The sequence below is a fragment of the Vombatus ursinus genome, unplaced genomic scaffold (genome assembly GCF_900497805.2).
Source record: "Vombatus ursinus unplaced genomic scaffold, bare-nosed wombat genome assembly UNPS02014812.1, whole genome shotgun sequence".
Classification (NCBI taxonomy): Eukaryota; Metazoa; Chordata; class Mammalia; order Diprotodontia; family Vombatidae; genus Vombatus; species Vombatus ursinus.
This window is the reverse complement of record NW_020954590.1, coordinates 93,618,958-93,636,407: the sequence shown is the minus strand read 5'-3', so window position 1 is coordinate 93,636,407 and position 17,450 is coordinate 93,618,958. Positions and strand designations below refer to the sequence as shown.

The following is a 17,450-nucleotide window of genomic DNA, read 5'->3' as shown; positions in this document are numbered from 1 at the left end:
TAGTTGTCTGGTACTGATGAGAAGAGAGACTAAAAGATGGATATAAAAGATAGAAAAGTAGGACACAGCGAAGAGAACACTAGATTTGGAGTGTAAATTCCTGGCTCTGGTAATTAATTACCCATCTGACCTTGAGCAACTCACTTAGTTTTGTTGGGCCTTGATTTCCTCTTCTGTAAATGAAAGAGTTGAACTTGACCTTTGAGGACCCTTCCAGCTAGAACATTCTATGGTTCTAGATAGAATTGATAGGACTTGACAACTGCTTGAATATAGGACATGTGGGAACATGACTGGAATTCCAAGTTGGAATGCCATAAATGACTCCACCATTACCCCCATGCCCACAATAGGATCTGGGACTCTGCTATCCTTAACTCCTCTGCAGACCAGGCAGTGGAAAGAGGAGATTCCCCAGCCTCAAGCCTTTGAAAATGGTTTCTATAGCCTAGGGCAAGGGTAAAAGTTATGGGGACATGGGGAATAAGCAGAATAGAATTAGGAAAGGCATCCTGTTGTAATAGATCATAGGAGCTGGAGTTGGGAGATACCTAAAGAGATAATCTAATCAAAAGCTCTCATTTTACATGTGAAAACATTGAGGTGGAGTGACTGACTTGTCCAAAGTCATACAAGTAGTAAGCAGCAAAGGGTACATTTCAGCCTTCTGATTCCAAATCCAGTGTGCCCTCTACTCTATCATTTTACCTGAAAGTGAAGCTTCTTTGTCTCCTAGGTTGGATATTCCTTCCCATTTGCTCTGTTTTGCAGACTCTAAGGATTGATTTACATAATAAATATCCTTTTCCACTGCCCTTACATGCTGCTACAGATCATGGTTTCTTCCTTATATTCTATTCTAAGAAATCAGTAGTAGAAATTCCATTGATTCAAGGTTTTTTAAGGCTTTTGGTCACTAGTCAGAAGAGAGAAAGGAAATGGAATAAAGAGAATCTTTTCTATGACATGGTTTCTTTTTCACTTAGAACCAGTGATAATAATAAGTAATTACATTTGAAGGTTCATAAAGTGCCAGCTGAATAAGGAATGTGTGAAGTAGAGAGACAGATGACTTGAGAGTCATCAATCTTGAGGAAATAGTCAAAGCTATGAGTGTGGAAAGAGAAAGTATAGTAAGTGTTGTTGTGTTTTTGTTTTTTGACCAGTTCACAACTGAGTTTTAGAGAGATACAGTGACCGGACTAAGGTCATAGATCAAATAAATATCAAAGCAGGGATTTGAACCCAGGTTTTCTGACTGCCAAGTTCAGCATTTTTCTATGACATCAATGGCTTTGCTCACAAAGAACAAAAGTGAGATTCATCTACTTTTCAAAGGAAAACAAGGCTTAGGTGGTTCTGGACATTTATTAGAAGACATCCTAAGGCACAGATGGTAGCTCTTGGGGAAAGAAAAAGATAGAGTCTCTGATTGGGACCAAAGAGTGCTACTTATGAGATCAGCCTTGGATCAGTTAGGGGAAAGGGAATAAAAAAATTCAGAAATGGAAAGGTAATAAAAGAAGGGGAGTGAAATCCAAAGCCAAAACATAAGAGAGAAAAAGAAAGTTTCTAGGGCCATTAGCCATTCCTGGAAAGATAAACTGGAGCCAGATTGTGAAGGTCTTCAAATACCAAAAAAGAAGAGTTTGTATTTTATCAAAGCTTCTTGAGCAAGTAAGATGCTCAGACATGCTCTTTAGAAATCCTTTATAAAGTTGGTAGCTGTGTAGAGCAGAGGTATCAAATATGCAACCCAGAATACTCCTGAATTTGGCCCAAAGCAGATTAAAATGTAGTTTCTATCTCATTTCAATGTGTTGATATATTAACAATAATTATACATACATAGGCACATATGAGAGAGACAGACAGAGAGAAAGAGAGATGTGATTTTCAAAGTCAATATGTGACTCACAGAAATCCTTATGTATGGTTTGGTGGCCCCTGTTTCTGTTTGAATTTGACACCTCTGTTGTAGAGGGTAGACTGGAGGGGGAAGCAACTGGAGGCTTGGAGATCTGAAAGGCTAGATTTAGAATATTTGGATATATTAGATATTTTAAAATATGTATTACATTATATATTATATAATATTTAAGTATTTACAATTTAAGTCAAGATTTAGGTTATTGCTGAAGCTCACCCAGAAGTTTCCCCTAATTGATCCAGGAAGGAAGTATTTATTAAGCACCTATTATGTGCCAAACACTGTGCTCAGTGTTTTGCAGATATTTCTCATACCATATAACAACCCTGGGAAGTAGGTACTGTTATTATATCCATTTTATAAGAGTAAGGGAAGAGGAATAAACATTTGTTAATTTAACAAGCATGCCCACTTTGTACCAGGCACTGTGCTAACTATTTTTAAAAAATAATTTCTCATTCAATCCTCACAACAGCCCTTGGAGGTAGGTAATATTATAACCATCATTTAACGGTTGAAGAAACTGAGGTAAACAGAGGATAAGTGACTTGCCTAAGGTCTCAGTGCTAGTAAGCCTTGCCACCCAGAATAGAATAGATAGATGACAGATACATGAATGGATGAATGGATGATAGAGCATTTATTAAGTGCTTACTGTGTACCAAGTACTATAATAAGTGATAGGAATAAAAAAAAAACAAGAAAGTAAGATAACCCTTATTCTCAAAGAGCTTAAATTCAAATAAGGGCAGATAAAATATAAAAGGAAGATGGACCATGGGGTAAGGGAAAGACTGGCTCAGGGACCAAGCAGCAATATGGTGGTAGAGAGGCAGGCTGGGCAGCAAGCTGGTGATGGAAAGAGACCAAGATGCCTTGGTCTTCTCATGATTTGAAGGTTTTAGACAGAGACTCCTCAATTATTGCTTCAACTTCAGGGTGTAGTCCTCCACAGTGGGCCAGGCAGTCAGTGTGGAAATGAAGCAGGCTGGAGGGTGAGTCACAAATTCACAGGGCCAGGAGGAAGAATCAGCAGACATTTTAAATTTCACTGTCACTTTCATTTCCTCTCCCTCCCACCATTACTCCATCCATTTATATAATCCTATTTATATCATTGTTGAAATACTAACAGGACAATGAAGTGGCGATGTTCGTAGTTCAAACTCCTTTCTCAAAAAGCTTCATACTTTGCTCTCAATCTTCCTTTCCACTTCCTTTCCAACAGTTGACCTAACCCTTAGTGACTTTAGTATTCCCATATACGACCCTTCAAACACCATAGCCTCTGAGCTTATCTCCTTAGTGCACAGTGACAGTATCTCAATTCTAGTTCAGTCACCCATGGGGATAGTATTTCCATTTCTGAGATTATGAACACTGAAATTCCCCCCTCTGATGTAAAATTCTGTTCTTCAACCTCTCCTATGTCTGTTTTTCATAATCATTATTACTTCTAGTCCCTTCATTATTGTCTATTTTCTTCTAATCTATCATCTCTTTATGGACTGATTTTCCTTTCTTCACTGTCTTAACCAATTCAACAAGGTACTTTCATCTCCCCTTGATCTCCTTACCTTTTTATTCTTCTGTTCAGAGGTTGCTAATCTTTGATCCTGTGTTAAACAGTGGCTTTTCTCCAGTCTAGTTCCCAAGCTGCCAAAGCTTACTGGAAGTACTTGCAGAACCAAATAAACTGCACTTGTTACAAATGCATATCATCTAATCTCAATTGTACCTTCACTGCTTGCCGGGCAAATATTTCCATTCATCTCTAATACTCACAAACAAAAGAAAAAAAACCAAACCCAAAGCTTTCACCTCCTACTTTATTGAAATAATTGAGGTAGTCCATTATGAGTTTCTACAACTTGAAACCTCTTTCCATCCTCTTAGGGCCTCTCCTCATTCATTCCTTCTCAGAGGGTGAGATGACTTTTCTTCATGCCAAAGCTAACTCCATGCTTGTGCCCTCGATCCCATACCTTCCTGCCTCATTCAGGAAAAAGTTTCATTTATTGCTACCTCACTCATCTTCAGTTTTTATCTAATTTCATGTTTTCCCTCAGCTGCCTTTAACCATGATTAGCTATCCCCTATCCTTAAAATTTTCCCTATGATATTGCCATTCTATCAAGCTATCTCCCTATATCTCTCTTCCTTTTCACTTTTAAATTCTACAAAAGTACATAGTTTACTCACTACATTTACATCTTCATGATTTACTTATTCCTTAATCCCCTATAATCCAGTTTCCAACTCTATTCATCTAGCCTCTAAATTTGTCAATCTACTAAAATACTCCTTTCTCAAAGGCTACCTATGTACCTTTTACAGTTATGGAGAAGGGAAGAATTCTTGACTAAAAGAATAGATGTGACAGTTAAAAATTAAATGGAAAAAATCATATAAAACTAAAAATATTTTTGTAAACAAAATCAAAATCAGAAACTATAAATCTGATTTTTTTTCATTAATAGCTTTGATTAAAGCCTGATATCCAAGCATAACATTGATTAAAGCCTGATATCCAGGGTATAAGTATATGGAATTAAGGGACACGTATGAGACCAAAAACTAATTCTCAAGAGATAAGAACCAAGAATAGATATAAACAAACAAGTTTTTAAAAGAACAACTTGCAAATTATCAACAGACTCTAGATCACTGATAAAAAAGTAAATTAAACAATTCAGATTTCAAATCATACCCATCAAATTTGCAAAGATGACTAAAAACATAAATAGAGAATGTCAGGGGGAACTTTGAAAAGACAGACCCATTAATACACTCTTGGTAGAACTATGAATTAGTTCAACTATTCTGGAAAACAATTCAGAATTATGTGAAAAGATTCTCTATTATTCATACACTTTGGTAAAAGATCCTACTGCTGGGCATATACACCAGGAGTCAAAGACCAAATAAAAGTCTCATATATACCAAAATAGTCATAATATCATTTTTTGTGATAGCCAAACACTGAAACCACATATATGCTGTGTTCTCAGTAGATTATAAGTTTCTCATGTGCAGGTTGTATTACATTTTTTATCTTTTTTTTTATTCTCCAATGTTGGGCATAGTCCTTTGATGAACAATGTAAGCATTTAGCAAATGAAATTTTAATTTATGTACATTCATATATATGTATATATATATATACACATATAGTATAATAGTGACTATTGTCATTTCTGAATATTTCACTGTGAAGGAGGAATTATAAAGGTATAATGAAATAAACAAAAGAAGCACCTTGAGACCTAAACAGAAAGTATTCTTTATCACTTTATTTTGCCTAGGTGTCAATGGATATTTGAGGGGTCATTCACTCGGAGTAGATTTTATGTTCTAATAGCCTAGTTATATGGAGAAGAGTAAGAAGGGATTTAGGAGATAAGATGGAGAATAACGTTGGGTGATTAAAGCCAATATAAGACCTAAAGGTCTATGAAACTTCTATATCACAAAGACTTTTAGAATCACTAACTCTTCAGATTAGAAGTGATCTTAAAACTTGTCTGGTACCTTCTAATATCTAAACAAATTATATATTGTATGTTTTATAACCTATGCTTGAACACTTCTAGTGATAAGCTACTACTTTATAATTTCTTCCTTATATTGAGGAGAAAACTGTCATTGGCTAGAGATATAATTAGGGAGGTTCTTAGGTACACTACATAAATTTAAGTCTCCCATTTGAAAAAAAAATTACACCCCAGAGTAATGAAAGAATTTGAAGTTGCAATTCTTGAAGTCCTTTCAATTTTTTAGAAACTGTGTAGAACAAGATTGATATCAGAAAACCAGAGGCAGCCAGATGTTATCCTAATTTTAAAAAAGTGAGTAGAATAAAAGGAGTCTTGGGGAACTAAAGACCAGTGAGCTTGACATTCATCTTTGACAAAATTCTAGAACTAATTATTAAATGGATGACATGTCAGCACTTAGAAATTAGAACAATGGTCACTAATAGCAAGCATGGCTTCAGTTGACAGGTTTACTAGATAGGTAAATCAGGATAACTTGTGGACAGAATATATCTGGATTTCATTAAGGATCATTTTTCAGGTTCTTTTGGACAAGATGGAGATATGTAGACTGGGTGATTGGATTTTGGTGTAGTATATCTGAAACTGGTTAAATGACTTTACCCAAGAAGTGTTAATTAGCAGAAAGAGAATAGAATACTGAATCAGCCCAGAAGGGATTTCTAATAGTGTGTCACACACCTGTGTCCTCAGTCCTTTTTTGATCAATGTTAACATGAGTGACTCCAGTGAGCTCTGATGGCATGTTAACCAAATTTGTGGACTTCACATAAAGTGAGAGGATTGGCTAATATGTTGGGTGTTTAGATGCTTAAGGGCTCAGTAATGAGCATGTAAGAAGATTTTGACAGGTTGGAACAATGAGTGAAATCTAATAAAATGAAATTTGATAGGGATAAATGGAAAGTTCTATACATGGTTTATAAGAATCAACTACATAAATATAGTCTGGGTGATATGGCTAAATAGCAACTTATATGGAAAAAGCATCATGGGGTTATTTGACTATATACTCATTATGAATCTTGAGTATTATGCAACTGCCAAAAAGAACATATTTGATTCAATGGAATAGCTGGTGGAACAATAGATAGAATGCTAGCCCCAAAATAGGAGAACCTGAGTTCAAATCTGGTCTCAGACACTACCTGTGTGACCCTGGGCAAACCACTTAACTTCTGTCTGCCTCGGTTTCCTAACTGTAAGATGGGAATAATAACATCCCTACCTCTCAGAGTTGTTGGGAGGATTAAATGAGATAATTAATATTTGTAAAACACTTAGTATAGTACCTGGCAAATAGTCGGTGCTTTATAAATTTATTCCCTTCCTCTTCCCTTATGCTGCATTAAGATAAGCATACTGTCCAAGACAAGGAGATTAATAATAATTATTATTATTATAGATATCATTTATAGATCATCTTACATGTTACTTCATTTGAAACTCATAACAACCATGGGAGGTGGGAGCTATTATGATCCCCATTTTGCAGAATAAGAAGTGAGGCACAGAAAAATAAGGTATCTAGGTGATGCAGTGATTAGAGACCTAGGCCTAGAGTCAGGAAGACCTGAGTTCAAATCTAGTCTCAGACACCACTAACTGTTTAACCGTGGGCAAGTCAATTAACCCTGTTTGCCTCAGCTTCCTCAACTATAAAATGTTCTGGAGAAGGAAATGACAAACCACCCCAGTATCTCCAAAGAAATACTCCAAGAAAACCCCAAACAGGGTCACTAAGAGTAAGACTGAACAACAACTCCAGAAAGATTAAGTGACTTGCCTAGTGTCACAAAGCTAGTAAGTGTCTGAGACAGAAGTTGGCCATAGGTCTGCCTGACTCCAAGTCTAGGCTCTAAGCAGCACTATGTCACCTAGATGCCTGAGTGATGTAGTATAGTAAATAAGAGCACAATACTTGGAATCAGGAGAGAGCTGACCTCAATGTTCACCTCTAAATTTTATCAAATAGATAGCCATGGGCATGACTCAGAGAATGGGATGACAAGGAGTCGCCATTATGTAAACAATGATGCATCTATCTGAAACTCAATTTCCTTACCTACAGGGTAGGGATAATAATATCCAAGCATTTATAGAGAGCTTTAAGGTTTTCAAAGTGCTTTACCAATATCTTATTTTGTCCCCCAACAACCCTGAAACTGAGGCAGATAGAAGTTAAGTGACTTACATGGACTCACATAGTTAATATATGAGATGGAGACTAAATTTGAATTCAGTTCCTCCTGACTCTAGGTCCAGAACTTGATCTACTGTACACCTATCAATCTCAGAGGGGGAACCAAATGAAATAATGCATGTAGAATATGCTATTAGTCTTAAAGTACTATATAAATGCTTATTATGACTTTTATAAGTCTGATTATCCTTTGTGCTGATTATCCTTTGATTATTATGTTCAGTTCTTAGAACCAAATTTTAAATGGGATATTGATGAGCTGGAATATGTCCAATGAGAGACTTGATAGCTATCTTCAAATATTTAAAGGGATTGACAGACCTTCAAGGGCTGAAAAAGGGATTAGGTTTATCCTTTGAGAATAAGGAATTATGGGGAGAGAAATTACAGAGACAGATTTCAGCACAGTATAAGAAGTAGTAGATTCTGATAAATCTAGGAAGTGGATTTTTTTTTTTTTTAGGTTTTAATTAACTTCCTATTACTGGGTATATTCATGGAAGGTGAAATGATCACTTCTCAGGGATATTGTATGTGGAATGTTTTAATAGTTAATGACAATAGTAAACATATATGTACTGCTTTAAGGTGCTTTATGTATATGGTTTTCCACACACCATAAGGTAGATGCTATTTTTTTCTATTTGATAGATGAAGAAATTGAGGCTTGATCTCTAAGATTCCCTCCATCTCTGATTTCATATAATAAAATGATATTCATCATAATATAATTTTAGAGTAAGAAAAGAACTTTAGATTGTATCCAACATTGTGTCCAACCTCCTCCCTTTTTTAGATAAGGAAATCTAGAACTGAGAGGGGTTAAATGGGGATATATAGCTTCATTCTGATTTCTTCTTAATATCTATAACAGACTGGGGATACTGGAAAAAGAGAGACCTCACTGGCTCCATAACACTACCATTTCAAAACTTGATTGTTTTATGCAAGAAATATTGCCATTAGCGCAGTAGATAGAGCTCCAGCCTTGGAGTCAGGAGGACCTGAGTTCAAATCCGGCCTCAGACACTTGACACTTACTAGCTGTGTGACCCTGAGCAAGTCACTTAACCTCGATTGCCTCACCAAAAAAAGAAAGAAAGAAATATTTCCATTGATTATCTTCCCAAGAGACCTATTGTAAAAACAAACAAACAAACATTGCATTGAAATTAGGCAACAATTTAAAATTTTATTCTAGTCTTAAAATCACATCATTAGGACTGAATGAGGTGCACACAGTAAATTGATAAGTGATGCCTACTCACTTAGAGGAATTCCCAAAAGTTCCAATTATAATTTCTTCTTATATCTAGAAAAAATGCAGTAATTTTATTTTTTAAAAAAAGGCTAAATTATCTGTGAGAGTTGTCTAGATATCAGCTAGGAATGAAGCAGGAAATACTTTATTTTTAGGAAGTGCATAGATTTTGGAAAAAAGCATATTAATCTATGTTAATATTTATTCTGTTTCCCAAAGATGAAATCCAGATAGATCATATTTTAATACGTCTCATTATCTGATATTCCACTATTAAAAACTTTATTAGCAGTCACAGTCACATATTAAGTAAAGAGACAACTAGTACTTAAAAACCATGAGAAAAATTATACTCAATATGATTTTAGTGTGAAGTGCATTTTGTGTTCTTATCTTTAAATTTTTCCTGTTTCTATATAATTTTATAAACTCTCCATTATTTGATTAATGGGAGTACCCTATTCTTTGGACTTGTCAGATTTCAGAAAATATAATTTTTCTCAAAACACTTGTCCACATCAAGGTTCTTTTAATCTCTCTCTCTCTCTCTCTCTCTCTCTCCCTCCTCACACTCTTCTCCCCTCTCTTTCTATACACATACACACACATTTAAATACATGTACAGTAGTAACTTTAATGCTAGATGATGAGGATTTCAGTAAAGTTCTATAAAACCACTCAATGGAAGTAGGGCACTAGAGGATGTCAGGGAGGATTCAGAATTTTTCTCCTCTCTTAACTAATCAAGTTTCAAGATTAGACTATGAAGGAAGGGTGAATGACTACAAATACTTCTTTGAGGACAAGACGTGGGAGAGAAATAGCATGGTGCAATGGAAAGAGAAAAGAATTTGTATCCTTGGAAATGTCCCTTAACTTCTCTGGGCCTGTTTCCTCATGTGGAAAAATGAAGCTGTTGAGCAAGATGACCCTTAACATCCCTTCCAACGCTAAATCTCTGGCCACCCCTCCAATTCTAGGACCATAATCAAATCAACTGTCATTGTTTCTGGAGACAGTGTGTCAGTGTATTTATTCTACTGTAGGTCAACTCATAATCCCTGTAAAATTCCTGACCAAAATGCCTTTTCCTTGGCACCACTCCCTTATGTGTGTATTCTCTCCCCATGTAATTCCTTGGGGGCAGGGACTCTTTTTGCTTTTGTATTTGTAGTCCCAGTTCTTAGCACAATGCTTGGCACATTGTAATGACTTCAGGATTGCCTTTTCATTCATTCACTTAATTTAATTTCATTCTTTATGACAGACTGGAGCATTGGATTGGAACTAATAAGATAACATTCAATTAGAATCAATTTAAAGGCTTACATTTGGATACAAAAAAAATAAGCTTCACAATTATAAGATGGAGAAGCATTTTGTCTGAAAAAGTTTTAGGAGTTAGAGTAGACTGCAGACTCAAATGGGCTACCAGTGGGATGTGACAGCCAAAAAAGTGAATGTGGTATTGATTGAGCTGTATTAAGTAAAGTATAGTTTCCAGAAATAGCGGATGATAGTACCACTTTCAGGCATCATCTGGAGTGTTTTGTTTGGATCTGGTGGCAACAATTTAAGAAGGAAATTGATTAGATACAGAGTGTTCTAGTGGAGAAAAGCCAAGATAAAGGGACTTGAGTCTATGTCCTATGAAAATAGGTTGAGAGAACGAGTACAGGCCTGGAGATGTTTAACCTGGAGAAAAGAAGATTCTAAAGGGACAGGGTAGCTTTCTTCAAGTATTTGAAGATCTGTTATATGGAAGAGGGATCAGACATGTTCTATTTGACACCAGAGGGCACAATCAGTAAAAGATGAGTGAGGGTTGCAAAGAAACAAGTCTAAACTCGATGCCAGGAAAAAATTCCTAATAATTAGAATGGACCTAAAATGTAATAGGCTATTTTAAGTAGTTGCATTCCTTCTTTGTTGGAAGTATTCAAGCAAAGGCTAGATGACCATATTTTTGGTTTTATAGTGAGATTTCCTTCTGTGTATGTTTTGGAAAACATGGCTTCTGAGATCCCTTCCAATTCTCAAATTCTATGATATACGTATATACACCTATTCTTCTTGTAATAAAAATGAAATTTCCTCAAAAATAGATGAGAGAAGCCTAAGGAGAGATTAGTTTGAGATCCAGCTAAATAAAATTATTCCCCAAATGCTCATAGATGCAAATAGAAGAAGGCAGCAAACTGGCGTCTGATAAAATATGTCTGCCAGCATTTTTATGTGATTTATTTTCATTGGCAACAATAGTGGAACCACCACATTTGGACTCTATCCAAAGTATGTACTATGTTGAGAAGTGGCAAGTGCACATAAGCAAGTGAAGCATTCATTTTAAAAAGTTTTAAAAAATTGAATCTCCTAATATCTCAAAAATAACCGAAGGAATACAAAAATCACAAAAAATTATTATTGATTATGCTTTCTATAACATCTTTGAAAATGTTCCACATGGCATTTAATTTAACATAATCTCAATTTCAAACTTAAGAGGTGAACAGGTATATTTTCCCAAGAAATTTTCTACAATAGACTACTTTTTAATCAGACAACTGACTAAAGCATTTAGAGAATATAAAATCCTGCTGTTTATTATAAATAATTTGTAACAAAGTATGCAACTTGTTAAAGTAAAATGTGTTCATAGGACAATCCTCAGTCATGATATTTCTCACATATACATTAAAATTATTTTAAAAAACTTCATGACAGACACAACTATAGATAAAATTGTATTTCAATGTTTTGGTAAATATTGATGTCAAGAGAGGTGTTATGACATCTCCAGTGTCATGGTAGCAGTCCTACACAGGATCCAATTAAAATAATGGCATATTGTTGTTGGCAAATTTCTGCACAGTATCCTTATTTACAAATTTTATTATACTAACTGAATTGAGCAAGTATGAAGTCCACAGTATTGAAAAAAATGATCTGTCTGATCATTTACACTGGAAAAACTTAAGTGGATGAAAAACACATTGCAGAAATTATGATGTGCAAATGGATTGTCAGTCCATTAAATTAATCTATCCACTTGAATGCCTTAGACAGAACCTCGAACAAAATTTCTAAAACTGAATAAACTGGATTGTATTTGAGAAATTGTGCAATGTTTTCAATACTTCCAAGCTCCTTACTGTTACAGAAACTCATCTCTTTAACACAATTATCATCTGTGCATCAGTAATTAAATACCATGGTTTGTAAAAAAAAAAAATTAAAAGAAGACATATGGCTGAAACAAGTTTCTGCACGTTTTCTATAAAGATTCTCATTTAAGCAGTGACATAAAGGACATTAGTGAAGATATATATGATTAGAAAATAATTTGATTTGATCTACTAGTTAAAGTTATAGAAAGTAGATAGGGAATGCTATCATACCTCTTGGAATGTCAAGAATATTAAAAGGAAAAGTGAAGGATTCTAACATTGTGAGGAACCCCTATATTGAATATTTATGGAGAAATATGGTCAAAAATTGCCAAGTATAAAAAGGTTTTAAGGAATTAGAATTTGCATATGTGGCAAGGTGTACCTGTAAGGATAAAACAATAAATCCCCCAGAGTATAAAAATATGTACACACAATATGCTCAACCTTCTAGTCATAAGCATAACTAAAGGTTTTCATGCCTTTAAGTATTTTTTTGTTCTAGCTTTTTTACTCTAATTACCTAAGATAACTTTAATTTCTCAGTTAACTAAGAAAGTTCATCCTAAACACATTTTCAGAATGGAACTGGAAAGACAACAAACAAGTAAAAGATAAATCAACAAACATTTATTAAGTACTAACTATATACCAGTCACTGTGCTAACTGATAAATATAAAGGCAGAAATAGTCCCTAACTTCAAGAAGATTCCATTTAATGAATGATTCAACTTACATATAAATAGGTATATACAAGCTATATTCAGAGTAGATTCAAGTTCAACCCCTAAAGGGAAAGGCAATAGCAGAAGACAGGCCTGGGAAATGCTTTCTGAAGTAAGATTTGAATTGAACATTGAAAGAAACCAGAATTTCTAAAAGACACAGGAGAGGAGGAAGAGCATCGAGATATGGGGGCAGCAAATACAAAGGCCTAAAGATTGGAGATGGAGTGCTGTATGTGAGGAACAGCAACTGGGCCAGTATGACTGGATTATGGAGTATGTAGAGGGTAAAGTGTAAAAGGATAAGAAAGGTAGGAAAAGCCACATTGTGAAGAACTTTATATGCCAAACAAAGGACTTTATATTTGATCTTGAATGTAACAAAGAGCCACTGGAGTTTATTAAAATGGGGAAGGAATGGCCAGACCATAGGAAAAACATTTTGGTGACAGTATGGAGGATGTATTGCAGTGGGGAGAGGCTTGAGGGAAGGAGACCAGTTAGAAGGCCATATTACTAGTTCAAGGTACAGGAAATGAGTGCTTTGACAAGGGTAGTGGATATGTGAATGGAGAGAAAGGAGCATATAAAAGAGATGTTGAAAAGGTAGAAACAACAAGATTGATGACTGATTGAACATATAGAGTGAGTGAAATTGAGAAACCAGGGATGTTACCTGAGTGCTCTGATCCTTGGTGACTAACAACTTATCTTATGAGTAATAAGAAAATTTAGGATAAGAGTGGGTATGGGGTAGAGGTGGAGAGAAACAATTCTGTTTTGGACCTGTTAAGTTTAAGGTACCTATGGGACATCCAGTTCAAAATATTCATTAGGCAATTGGTAATATGGAACTGGAACTCAGGAAAGAAAATAGGGTTGGATATATAGATCTTAGAATCATATGAATAGAGATAATAATTGAATCCATAGGAACTTATGAGATCAAGTGGATTGAAAATAATGAAAAGAGAAAGTGGCCCAAGATAGAGATCTGGGAGATATGAGAACTTTAAAAACAGAATGGGAGATAGAGGTATATTTATAGGTAACAGGAAATGAGCTAATAGATAAGGAGAGATTAAAGATTAGAGACATGACAATGATTGAAGAGGCAGTTTTCTATAGAAGATAGGAGGGGATGATGTCAAGGGTGAACATTGAGGAGTTGACTTTGGCAGAAGAAGGACCACTTAGAAGGAAGGGAGGGAGGGAAGAGAGAAAAGAAGAAAACAAGGGAGGGAGGGAGGGAGAATTTACATAATCAACTCTTTTCATAACAAATCTTTTCACCAACAAGAACAGTGGATCTTACACATTTGATCTCTAACATCACAGTTCCAGATGTACTTATAAGGAAAATATTGCTAAAGACAACAAACAATGAGAATGGCATATGGATATAAATGGTCTGAGTTAAAGGCAACAAATTGGAGGGTATTGAAGGATCAATTCTCAAGACATCTGAAGGAGGCACAAATACCAATTGCATAAAAATGTATCTTACCTTATTATTGCCCCCTCTCAAAATGACAGAAAAACATTGATAACTAAAAACCCATAAGTCTCTTTTCCTGTCTATATAAAATTGTTGTGAAAATAATCTATGCATATATCAAGGCCACCCTTGATAAGGATATTAGAAGAGAATAGGAAGACTTTTAAAGTGATAACCTGCAGTAGATCATGACTTTATCCATCTCCTAACTCTTTGCTATTGAACAGGTTGTTCCTCAAGCCTAAAAATGTGGTCTTCCCTCTCTCCTGCCTCCTAGAATCCTTAGGCCTTTTCAGAGCTAACATGCCTCGTCCTACATAAGATATTTCCTGATCCCACCTCAGCCAATTGCTAGTGCCCCTCAACTCTTGAAAATACAGAGCACATTGCCTAGCACATAGTAAATACCAAATAAATGCTTGCTGATTGAAGAATTGATTGATTAAGAGAACTCAAAAGTTAGCACACCATGGGTCTATCCTTTATAGTGAACTTATGGAGGGACATAGAGTAAAGTCACACGGGATCGGCAGGCATGGACAGATTACAAGCTGTATCATTGGAGGGAATATTCACATCAGTGAGATCACAGATCCATATGAATATACGGCCTCAGATAATTGATGAGAAATCAAAGTCAATTGGTATCTTCTTCCCAGAGGTTCTTATTCCTAATAATGTAAGTGATAGAAAATAATATTGCTTCTATCTCATTTGTCTCCCTAAAAAAGGAAGCATTTAGCTTCCAAATAATTCATTATATCTACAACATTAAGATTAAAACATCCTAAATTTTTTTGGTTTATATAAAAGAAGATATTCTTTTAGGACATGTGTGGCTGATCAATATTTTTAAAAGAATTGTTTGCAGTGGTTTTTTCCTAGGTGTCTTTTTTTTTTTTTACATTTGCAAAGCTTTATTTTTACTTATGAATAAGATTAACATTATTATTGATTCTCTTAAAAGTGCATCTAATTTCCCCAAATACCCTAGGCTAGCTTTCTCCTTTTGTTTGTTTTCTGTAATTTTTAGTTTAGCTGATTCTGGTTTAGGGGTGTGTGTGTGTGTGTGTGTGTGTGTGTGTGTGTGTGTACGTGTATACATGTATATGCATGTGCACCCTATGGCTCTCTGGATATTCATGAATATACACACATTATATAGACTATTTCTTTTTCTAGTTAAAACAGAGCCAATGAGCAGCAGTGAGATTGCTACAACAGCAGCAGACGGGTCTTTAGACAACTTCTCAGGATCAGGTATGAAGCAAAACTTAATCTTCTTAGTCCTTGTGCTAAATGCTCTTTCTGCTTCCTTTGTACTTTACTAAGGGATAAACTACTTTACTCCTCTTGAAAATTCTGTACAGCTCATCTAAGTGATATGATTTATTGATAATTTAATGGCTGTTTTAGTATTGTGCCTGAAATCTATCTATTGGCAAATCCCACCAAAATTAAGCTGAAGAGGTTTGACTTAACTGATGGCTTCATGAAAGATTAAAATGTGAAAGGGAAGGCCCTTCAGTAAGCATAAAGTGTATGTGGTAACATTTCCAACATTTACAAAGAAAGTATTTGTGCTTCCTAGCACAACATAAACAATACAATCAGATATGAGACATAATTGATGTTTGATTAAGAAGCATTTTAGAACCTTTTTCTGGGGAAAGAGTCCTAGGTTAAATGAGAATTTGTGTTTCAGTTGCCTTAGGATGTCCATCTAGAAAAAATGTTTGGTACAAGTAGTACATTTCCAAAAATGTATAGAATCAGTTATGTGTAAATTAAAATGATGTTGGATCTTATTTGAATGTTTCTGATTGTCACATTCTGAAATATATTCAAACATAGAATTTGTGTTTCTCTGAAATGTTAAAGAACACAATGTCATAGGAAATAAGAAATGTAAGTTACATATATAAAGAGATCTTATCTATCATGGTTTCTAAGTTGCTGTAGACAAATGAAAATCTATAGTATATATCTAATGATGTTTTAGACATAGAAATTATATAATGTTCCTATGGTAACCCATTTCAAAATCAATGTATTCTTACCTAGGTCTGGGTGATAATGTGGATAGCCTGTTATGTTCTTTTCAAAACAGTGTTTCCTCTGCTTTTATTACATTTCCAACAACAGTTACTTTTGTGTACATTTGGAATGTATACAAAACATAATACTCTGTTCTGCTAACAGTCACTTAGAAAGTATAATAACAATATAATTCTGTACTTGTGAAGACTTGGGAATACTTTGTTAACATTTTAGATAGATTATTTTAGGTATGTATACACCCATATTGCTATCCATATTTTTTCCCTTCTTTCTAGCAATTGGAAGTAGTGGCTTCAGCCCAAGACAAACACATCAGTTTTCCCCACCACAGATATATCCTTCCAAGTAAGATGTATTTTCTCTTAATAAATATTTTTAATAAAAAAGGTTTTACCTAATTTCAAATTATAATTGGATTCATGTGTGAAATCATAATTTAAAATCAAAACTTGTTCTTCAGGGACTTTAATGTATTTGCTTCTTACTAAAGTAAGAATTTGATTTAACTATTGTTTAGGAGAATTTTTCTTTTCTATAGTACAGTCTATTACAATGTCAAACAGCAGAGTTATGATATAGTTGTTACTCAGAAACCTTGCATGTTTCCATCTAATGCATGGGCTTTCTATTTTCTGTCATTTCTGACAAATAGCAGACCATACCCACATATTCTCCCTACCCCTTCCTCACAAACTATGGCTGCATATGGGCAAACACAGTTTACCACAGGAATGCAACAGGCTACAGCATATGCCACATACCCACAGCCAGGACAGCCATATGGAATCCCCTCATATGGTGAGTACATTATTAGCAGCATTATGTAGTATTTTATGCTTGTGTATTTAGAAGATTCACTTGAGGGAGCCTTGGGAAGTCTTAGCTCTGAGCCAAATTTTCAGAAAATATTTTCTTACCCTTTGGCTTCCAAATTCCCCACAAGATTAATTTGAGTATGTATTGATCATACTACATATTGATTATTCGGGTAGTACAGGTAACAGACTACGTAGTCTATGTGTACTCTTTAAATTGTCAGTTTCTTTA

The 17,450-nt window shown here is 34.9% G+C and overlaps 1 protein-coding gene across 3 annotated transcripts in view; it reads left to right on the top strand.

The window, feature by feature from the left end:
• Positions 1 to 17,450, top strand: part of LOC114054118 (eyes absent homolog 1) — a 161,194-nt gene that overhangs the window by 20,538 nt on the left and 123,206 nt on the right. For 2 of the 3 annotated variants that reach the window (XM_027877250.1, XM_027877249.1), the window contains exons 2-4: positions 15,525 to 15,602; positions 16,679 to 16,748; positions 17,056 to 17,201. In XM_027877250.1, coding sequence (XP_027733051.1) covers positions 15,525 to 15,602; positions 16,679 to 16,748; positions 17,056 to 17,201 — 294 coding nt within the window. The remainder of the gene's footprint in view (positions 1 to 15,524; positions 15,603 to 16,678; positions 16,749 to 17,055; positions 17,202 to 17,450) is intronic. The other variant, XM_027877251.1, reaches the window with a different exon arrangement.